The sequence below is a fragment of the Lethenteron reissneri genome, chromosome 29, assembly GCF_015708825.2.
Source record: "Lethenteron reissneri isolate LAM-NWPU_2019-01 chromosome 29, ASM1570882v1, whole genome shotgun sequence".
Taxonomy (NCBI): Eukaryota; Metazoa; Chordata; class Hyperoartia; order Petromyzontiformes; family Petromyzontidae; genus Lethenteron; species Lethenteron reissneri.
In genome coordinates this window covers 10962357-10971901 of record NC_083807.1, presented here as the reverse complement: position 1 = coordinate 10971901, position 9545 = coordinate 10962357, and the positions used below count along the sequence as shown (strand labels likewise).

Sequence of the window (9545 nt, the reverse complement as noted above, 5' to 3'; positions counted from 1 at the left end):
AATCACATTCAGTTCACGAAGAAGACCCCCCCCCCCCCGGCCGATCATGACACACAACACGTGGTCTAACCTGAAAACAACGTCACAGTGATTTTGAAATACCTGAAAAACCCTTTGCCAAGATTGATACTAATTGCTTGTAGGTTTTTTTTCTTAGAGCAAGTGTGAACCTGGCTTGTTTTGCCCCTCAGGAGAGATGCCACTCCTAATGAGCAAACCCCCCCCCCCCCCCAAATAGGATACACTCCGATCATTTCTCAGCCAAGTAACTTCAAACGAGGCTCCATGGCAAGACTCCTGCTCATCGCGATCTTCGCTGTCGGATGGACATCGCAGAGTGAGTGCTGTGTTCTTATTATATCACTTGAAATCAAAATGCCATTTGAATGATAGATTAAAACAAGACTCATAGCCTGCAAAGGGCCGGGAGTTTTTACATTTGTCTTTGCTTAAACATGATGGGACTGAACAACAATGGCCGCACAAGTGACAGCCAGGGAATGGCCGCCCTGGCTGTCACTTTTAATTAAAGTAACAAACTACGCACCGATTCATGTGACACCTGCACAGTGTTTGTACTGGTGCCATGAGATAATTTCAATCGAATACTAATTAGTAGTAATTACAGTTCATTAGTTACCAGTGGATCTTTACTCGACAAGATTTAATTATTCAAATCAGGTGGGGTTCCAATTTGTTTGGATGGATGGTAGCTTTCTGTGTATTGGCTGTTTGCGCAGCACTTGTTATTATTTAAACTTGACGTGTTGCTTTTTGTATTGAATTAAGTGTTGATTGTTCGAACATGTTTTACGTTATTAAGTTGTTAAAGTAGAACATTGTTATAATTATTGTTTTACGTCTGTCATTGTAACCAGCGAACGGCACAATCACTGCATTCTCAATGCGCTTTTTTTTACTTGAGTATAATTTGTTAACAAAAATGTATTGGACAGACACATTTACACACCCTCTCAACGCATGGCTCCTCTATGTCTTTCATGAATGTGTTTATGGTGCACTGAATACATTTTAAAGATGAATTAAGCTCGAAGTGATGGATTACGTGCAGTTACAGTTATAACCAGGACGCTAACGAAAAAACAACAACAACGCGCTAGTGACTGTATAAAATTGTTAAATACATAATTTTGCTGTTAGAAAACTGTAAGTTAATCGCATTATTTGAATAAACACAGGATATTATCGAAATAAGTGGAGTGTATTCCTCCTGTCTTAAAAAGGAAAGCTCGTTATTGACATCCATTTTTGTGTTTTCTTTTTGTCAGTTTAATTGAGGTTTCAACTTCAGTGTTAAATTTGGGCTGTGGCACGAGCAATTCCATGTCCTGGCTTTGTGAACGATTCGCTACAAATTCAATCTCCTGTATTGAATGAAGGTGAGAATCACTGTTCACCGTAATTCGCGAGGCACGGTGACTGTTGTATGCTAATGTGTCGTAAATATGTAATTTAATTGTGGGTTTTTGATTTGGCATGGTAGCCACGCATGGCGTGGCAAGTCAGAACTTGGAAACTATGTACCCACACACGACCCGAATCACCACAACACCGGCATCATCAAATGCACGGGTGTCAAATTTCTCAACAATTCTTGTTTTTACTCGACTCTAAGAATGTCGGGGGTCCTCCTGAGCTTTTATCGAAAGAAGGTGGTGGGTTGGGGGGGGGCGGCTCTCAACCCTTTCCAACTCTCTCTCTTCCCCCACAATTATGGTGGGGCCATTCCGACTGTGCAAGTGCTGGCGCTACAGGGACCCAAGATGCTGCCCCCACCACTGAGCGAGGAGGTGTCAGGCCACCCCATGCTGCCACCACGCCCGGCCCCGCCACTCCCGTCGCCGATCACGGTATACCCGCTCGGCCCGGACGCGGGGCCCGAAGGTTGAGACGTTGCACGTGCAGCTCCATGCTCGACACGGACTGCATCTACTACTGCCACATGGACATCATCTGGGTGAACACGGCCGTGTGCGTGAGACGCCCGTCAAGGCGGTGTCCCTTTATTTCATACGGCCAGCAGCGTATTCATTATCTTTGACCAAGTTATTCATAATTGCGGTGGCGAGATATTAGCTGCCTCGCCTGGTATGCAGGAAATCATGGGTTCCATCTCGACCCTTGACGCCTGCTGTATGTTTGGAGTTTGCGTGTTGTCCCCGTGGTCGCGTGGATTTTTATTCGGGTCCTCCAGTTTTTCCCTCCACATTTGAAAACATGCGTTTCGAGTATTTAAAATGTCCATTTGATAAGCCACTTTGAGCTATCATTTGTGGCCAGGTCGCATCTGAAAAAAGCTATATACTCTAGCTCAGTGGGCCTTACCTTGTACATGTTTGTATAGTACAGTACTATACTGACGTATGCAGCTCATTTGCTAATCCACTGCTGGATGAGGGCCTTCACACGCCGTTCGGGCTGTGGAGGTAATTTGACCATATTTCATTAAGCTGGTCAGTGTGGGTTGCTGAAGGGGGGTATAGCATTGCAGAATAATGGATTTTCCTACACTGCCCTCTGCTGTCCACCACATAGCACTGCAACCTATTTAACCCCGTTGTGCAGGGGGGTTGGATATCCATGCGTTGTCCAGGCTTACAGTTGTTTAGCTTCCGAAAACTGACGCGATGCATTGGTTAAAATGGACCCATATTCTTAGGTTTTTTCGGTAAAGTCACGTAGGTAAAACATCAAAATTAATAAAAATAAAATAAAGAAGGGATTACATCTTGAATCATTGCCTCACTTGATGCAGCTAATCTGGCTGTGACGGTCCCACCTGATGACGGAGACTTGTGTTGCCTCCGAAACATCGTGATCTTTATTTTATTTTATTTTTATTAATTTTGATGTTTTACCTACGTGACTTTACCGAAAAAACCTAAGAATATAAAATGGACCCTTTCCGTATATACGTTCACAAATTGTGTCACGTGCAATCGGGTATCATGTCACACGATGACGAAGTACTCATTCAGAATTCTGCAGCGAGCCCCATGTCAAAGAATAGCCCTGGATAGCATTTCATAACTTATTTTGAAGTCACTTCAATGAACGTCTGTATCCACACTTAGTGGCCCATCTTCTCCTGCTTTGCAAGGTTTTTTAATCGCATGTCGATTAATAATATGAAATCCAAATAAAGTGGGGGGGAAAAATCCCACCAAAATGTATAGCATAGTTTATTTTGTGTGAAAGTTAATTGGCGACTGGGCTCAAACCATCAACTTGAAATGCTTGAGAACTTGGTTTTAATCACGGGAAGGGTGAAACCTGGGTGCAGCCCCACGATCTCAGTGACAACAGCTGAGCGGAGCACTGAACCACGCTCATCACTCATGAACCTGTGATCGTGTAATCTGACAGGCGAACCGTCCCTTACGGAGTTGGGAGCCGGACGAGGGGGAGACGTCGAGTCGGCAGAGCCTGCATCTCATCGGAGGCGGGGCCTGGCAGAGGGCAGCGAAATCGCTGCCCTCCCCACAGGTGCAGGTGCTCCTTGAGCGATGACCAGCACTGCGGGGATTTCTGTAGAATGACAGGCGCAAGACCATAGTGATGAATTCTGGCGATGCGACAACTTGTGTGCAGGTAGTCAACATCCAACATTGACATCTGATTCTAGATTTGAAGCTGTTGTGACTGCAAAGATTCATACTCTTAGGTTTTTTCCGTAAAGTCACGTAGGTAAAAAATAAAAATAAAATAAAAATCGAATTTTTTTATTATTTATTTACATTTTTTACCTACGTGACTTTACCAAAAAAAACCTAAGAGTTGACATCTGAGTTTATTTCCCGATCTGGGAGAAAAATTTGAAGCCGTCATTTGGTGATGTTTGGAAATGAAAGAAATGTGTAACTGTCCAGAGAAAATAAATACATATCTATATATATAAAATCGTGCATGTCTGTCTGTGTGTGTGTGGATTTCGGACCATACGCACTTTCATTGGACGGCGGTTGCCCCTGGCAACGGCTAGCGACGCCTTCGCCGCTTTCATTGGACCTGGCAACGGCTAGCGACGCCTTCGCCAAGGGCTGCAGTTTCATTGGACGGCGGTTGCCCCTGCCAATGGCTAGCCACGCCTTCGCCACTTTCATAGGCTCCGTAAATAATTAAATAATAGCCATTACACAGTATTGTTGGAGCGCTGAGGGGGGGGGGGAAGGCACGCCACCCGTACCCTGCCTTTGCCGGCTGGACAATTTTGGCGAGGCCGCAGGCTCTGCACGCTACTAGGCCTCGACACCCACCACGCCACTCTGAGGTAAATTCATCAAAGTTTTTCCTACTATTCACTCCACCCCCACCACAATGTGTGCAATTTATATTACTTTTAAACCCAACGCGCCAACAATCGATTACTTAAATGTTCACTGTACAAATAGTCATTAAGCTGGGTCAGCGTACTGCCAGTCTATCATGTAGACTGTAGCCTGCTTATTAAACTCGGTGAGCGTACTGCCACTCTATCATGTACACTCTAGCCTGCTTATGAAGCTGAGTGCGTGTACTGCCAGTCTATAATGTGGACTGTAGCCTGGTTATTATAATCGATTCTTTATATGTTCTTTGTACAAATAGTCATTAAGCTGGTTGAGCGACCCCAGTTCCATTCCAACTCACGCCCACCACCGCTGACGATTATTTGAAACGGACCTGGGCCTCCCCTAGGTCGACTCAGCCTCAAACGCGTAACTGCTGTCGTGTGTGAACATCGTCACTGGGGAGACAAAGGCGGCCGGCCATCGTGGATCCAAGTCCCGGGCGAAGCCGGGTCATGTGTATGTGTGTATGTGTTTATGTGTATGTCTGTGTGTCTCTATGTATGTGTGTATGTATGTGTGTGTATGTGTGTGTGTATGTATGTCGGTTTTTTTGTATGTCTTTATGTGTATGTCTGCGTGTCTGTATGTATGTGTGTATGTACGTGTGTGCATGTGTTTGTGTGCATGTATGTGTGTGTGTATGTATGTGTGTGTATGTGTTTCTGTGTATGTATGCGTGTGTACGTATGTGTGTTATGTGTGTGTCTGTGTGTCTGCATGTATGTGTGTGTGTATTGTGTATGTGTTTGTGTGTATGTATGTGTGTGTTTGTGTGTATGTGTTTGTCTCTGTATGTGTGTGTGTATGTGTTTGTGTGTATGTCTGTGTGTGTATGTATGTGGGTTTTTTATGTGTTTATGTCTATGTCTGTGTGTCTGTATGTATGTGTGTATGTACGTGTGTGTATGTGTTTGTGTGTATGTATGTGTGTGTATGTGTTTCTGTGTATGTATGTGTGTGTATGTATGTGTGTTATGTGTGTCTCTGTGTGTCTGCATGTATGTCTGTGTGTATTGTGTATGTGTTTGTGTGTATGTATGTGTGTGTTTGTGTGTATGTGTATGTCTGTGTGTATGTATGTGTGTGTATGTGTTTGTGTGTATGTGTGTGTATGTATGTGTGTGTATGTGTTTGTATGTGTTTGTGTGTTTACGCTCGCATTACACAAATGTCTTGCAGGTCTAAGGCGTTCCTCGCGCAGCATTGCCGCTTTATTATTTCAGTCGTTTACTGCCGTACGCACCCTGACAGTCGTGTGTGTCTGCAGCAAGCGCGTGTATGTGTACCTATGGACGCGCGCGCGTGTGTTGTGTAGGGGGAACGGTAGTGTAGTGCTTAGCGTGCTGTCTGTGTCTGTGTGTGTGTGTCTGTGTGTGTGTGTCTGTGTGTGTGTGTCTGTGTGTGTGTCTGTGTGTGTGCGTGTGTGGTGTGTGGGGAGCGGTAGTGTAGTGGTTAGCGTGCTGTCTGTGTGTCTGTGTGTGTGTGTCTGTCTGTGTGTGTGTGTCTGCGTGTGTCTGTGTGTGTGTCTGTGGGTGTGTCTGTGCGTGTGTGGTGTGTGAGGAGCGGTGGGTGTAGTGGTTAACGCTACGCTGCGCTACAAACCCGGCGAACCGAGTTCCATTCCCGCTCACGGCCACCACCGGTGACGATTATTTGAACCTCCCCTAGGTCGACTCAGCCTCAAACGAGTAACTGGTGTGGCGTATTAACATCGCCACTGGGGAGACAAAGGCGGCCGTGCGTGAGTGGTGAGGGAGGGAGAGTGGTGAGGGAGGGAGAGTGGTGAGGGAGGGAGAGTGGTGAGGGAGGGACAGTGGTGAGGGAGGGAGAGTGGTGAGGGAGGGACTCAGCCGCAAAACGAGTAACTGGTGTGGCGTATTAACATCGCCACTGGGGAGACAAAGGCGGCCGGCCGTGGTGGATACAAGTCCCGGGCGAAGCCGGGTAGTACAGCTAGTAACTTTTATAAAATACCATCATCATTATCCTCATCAGTTTTACTATAGCATAATCCTATGCTGTTCGTGTACCAATGGTATGCATGTGATAAAAAGGAAAATGGGACTGTAATTCTTTAAATAAGTTGTTTATCTTCTTTTTGGAATAGAGGAATGAAATACATTTCCATGATTGAGCTATTTCTTACCTGTGTAAATTCGTTTTGCCTATGCTATGTTGTTGTTTCTAATCTAGAGATTTGCATAAAATGCATCTCTGGATAAACTGGATTTATTTTGCTGTATTTTTCCCAGTGTGTGCCCTGTGTCAGGGAATGGCCATGGGAGATTTGTTTTAACAGGACTATCCTCCCCCACAGAAAATAATTCAAGTGGCCTTTTCAGCGGACACCGTGCTTTTTACCAAATTTAAAATAATTCCATCGGAATCTTGTGCACAAAGCCCCAATCATACCATTGTGATCATGCGCAAAGATATTACAATTCTTATTCGCCAATCGAGTAGACTGTAGGGGTTGCAGTGTGTTTCACCACCCCAACAAGGTGGGCCAGTAAAATGATGTTGAATGCTTTATAACATTGTGAATTGAATCCTTACATATATTTAATAACTATTTATTTAAGCATGTAATAACGAGAGCTGCGCTTCACTTGCGCAAATGAGCAGCGTCGTAACATGAAAATATATCCACTCTGAGAAGCTAGTTTTGATGTCCAGCCAGGATTTTAGCCCAGATCCTCAACATCTCTGGCTCATTACTCCAACCCAGGCATTACCCCCTCGACCCACCCCACTTCACTGTAGCTCTTGAATGCCGAGAAAGAGGCTTGACATGAAAAAAACAGAGTTTTGAGCCCCTCTAGGGCATCAGTGCGTGCAACAAGTGGAATGGCAGTGCGGTGCTACTTGCTTATGCCGTGTGCCTGCGAGAGAAAATAACGCATGTACAGACAAGCACGTGGTTAAGACAAGTGCAAGCTTGCACAGAGGAAACTGATTATTCATGCAAATCCATTCCCTGGTCTGCACAACCACATGGGCTTCCTGTACCTAAAGATTCATGCGCGGTCATTAAAAAATAATTACAGAAAGAAAATCCCCCCATCTTAGCCTCCTTTATTATTCTCTCACGCCTCTCTTCCGCTGGACAACCGAGCGATACCGGTGCCATGGCAAGCCAGCCCAACACGGGTCAGGATGCACCATGTTGTTTTTTTTTACTGCAGAGGCGAACCGTGCCGTGCCGCTGACATCACGTGCAATGTCGACGACTCGGTGACGCCGTGTCCTTATAGTCTATTCGCTGACATCACACGCAATGAGTCATTAGCCCCCCCCCCCCGCTCCTGGCCCTGCTTGGCCCAAAGCCAAATTGAGATATCTGGATAGGCCCTACGTCCGATTAGCGCAGCGATTGGCTATGTACAGTGCAAAGAAGTTCCACATACATACAGGCCACCTTACCACAATAGTTTGCTTTCTTGCTTGGCATGGCAAATCAACAAACGACCCATACTGTGAGGGCCCCATGCTGGCACAGTTTGGATATGTCGGTGGAAAAGAGGTAAATACTGTATGTCCATTATAAGTCTAATAAGGCTCTTTGACATGCCCTGGTAGATTATAGAATGTTCTCCTTCATCATGTCTCCTGTCCAACCTATATGGTCTTTTCCCAATGTTCTGCACATGCCACCACTTCAGGTGTTGGCATTGTCAAATCTTGAGTAGTGCATTGTGGTGCTGCAGGGCATCTCATTGTTCGGTTGTGCAGAAGCCCCATGATTTCATGAGATAATGTTAACCAGTAATCAATGTCAGTGTAAACCGGTTCGTCATATAGTGGGAAACGCTTAAATTTCAACAAAGTCTTAGAAGCAAAGGACCTGCAGAGACTGTGCATTGAAAGACAAATCGTGTTAATTACAGATCCATGTTTTCTTTGAGGTGTGGGTAGTTTCTTACACCCCTCTTTGAAACAGATTTAAGATCTTCATACTTTTAAAACATGTAGCTTCTTGCCCGTTACTTATCCGGGTGAGAGAGCACTAACTCACCATGTTGACTGAGTCACCACTTCAGTACAGATAGTGGCGATTACACAAGTGCAGTCGATGTTCATTATTTTGCCATTGGAAAATTCGTCATTTCCACGTGGTTCAATTGCAAACGCAAAGCCCTTGGCACGGTCTGAGCGCTCTCTTGCGATTGACGTCATGGCAGATGACTTGCCCGTTCCCTCCGATATTCATGGGTGACAGCGGGAACCGGCAGTGTTGGGGTAGCACACGCACATCACTGCTTCCCTGCTTCGCGGGCGAATCACATTTTATCGTTGGACTGAAATGTTGGTGTCGGCCGCTTATTCTCCCCCCACCCCCAAGCCAAAAACATCACCCACAGCCCTGTTCAGACAAAACCAGCGACCCGGGCCACGGTGATACCAAGCATGACAAAAAAACCCTGAGATGACTCCAAGGTACTGCCACAGTAAAGCACTGTGGTTACTGGGCGTGAGCACATAATGAAAGCGTTGCCCGATTGTATACCTCCTGAATATGAATAACTGTGGTTAGGGTCTCTGCTAAAATCCATAATCTGGAAACAGAAGTTGAAACTCGGGCTCTTTCACATTGTCTACAGCAGAAGGGACCAATCTTTATCAACAGCAGCAGCGACTGTATTGCCTGATATTTAAATCTCAAAGAACACTTCATTTTTTTTAACTACTGTACGATGGTTTGTTTTAAAATAACCAGGCAGCTCAACTGTAAAAAATAGGTGGGTGTTTCAAAAAGTAAACATGTCTAATGAGACCTATGTCAGTGTGATTTTGTAAAAAAGATTGTGCTATTTAATGGGGCATGGACCTGTTATTGGAATGCAATATTTTGTTGATATTTTTTGTCACAGATGGCAAACATATGGAAACTCTTGCACAACTGTACATTCGAAGGACAGAGAGTTACTTGATTTTGTTGTTGTGCTCTTACAGTGTGAGGAAAAGTTAAATGTTTTGAAGAATAAAGCTGCAGAATGTATGGCAACTGCATAAATCATGCTGACGCTTGTGAGTAGAACATGTGCAATTAGTCAATTTGCATACTGTATTGTAATGATTACATGAGTGGTAGGCCAGTTATTCAACTCAAGCCAATTCCATTTGTTGAGAGGTTTGAATTTGGGTGACCAGTAGGTAGGAGTTAAACCTCATGAACAGCGGTCAAGGGAATGT

General features: G+C 45.0%; 1 protein-coding gene across 1 annotated transcript; it reads left to right on the top strand.

The window, feature by feature from the left end:
* The first annotated feature begins 243 nt into the window (after positions 1-243).
* Positions 244-3675, top strand: LOC133349239 (endothelin-1-like). Its single transcript, XM_061562565.1, has 3 exons — positions 244-337; positions 1776-1992; positions 3388-3675. Exons 1-3 carry the CDS (start codon positions 286-288, stop codon positions 3575-3577), a joined length of 459 nt encoding a protein of 152 aa, XP_061418549.1. The 5' UTR covers positions 244-285; the 3' UTR covers positions 3578-3675.
* Positions 3676-9545: the final 5870 nt, after the last annotated feature.

What these genes read in the sequence shown, in the direction of transcription:
- LOC133349239 (XM_061562565.1), top strand. Translation starts at nt 286, where the DNA reads ATGGCAAGACTCCTGCTCATCGCGATCTTCGCTGTCGGATGGACATCG. An exon ending in TGTCGGATGGACATCGCAGA is followed by an intron (nt 338 to 1,775) that starts GTGAGTGCTGTG and finishes CTGGCGCTACAG; the next exon opens with GGACCCAAGATGCTGCCCCC. An exon ending in ATCTGGGTGAACACGGCCGT is followed by an intron (nt 1,993 to 3,387) that starts GTGCGTGAGACG and finishes GTAATCTGACAG; the next exon opens with GCGAACCGTCCCTTACGGAG.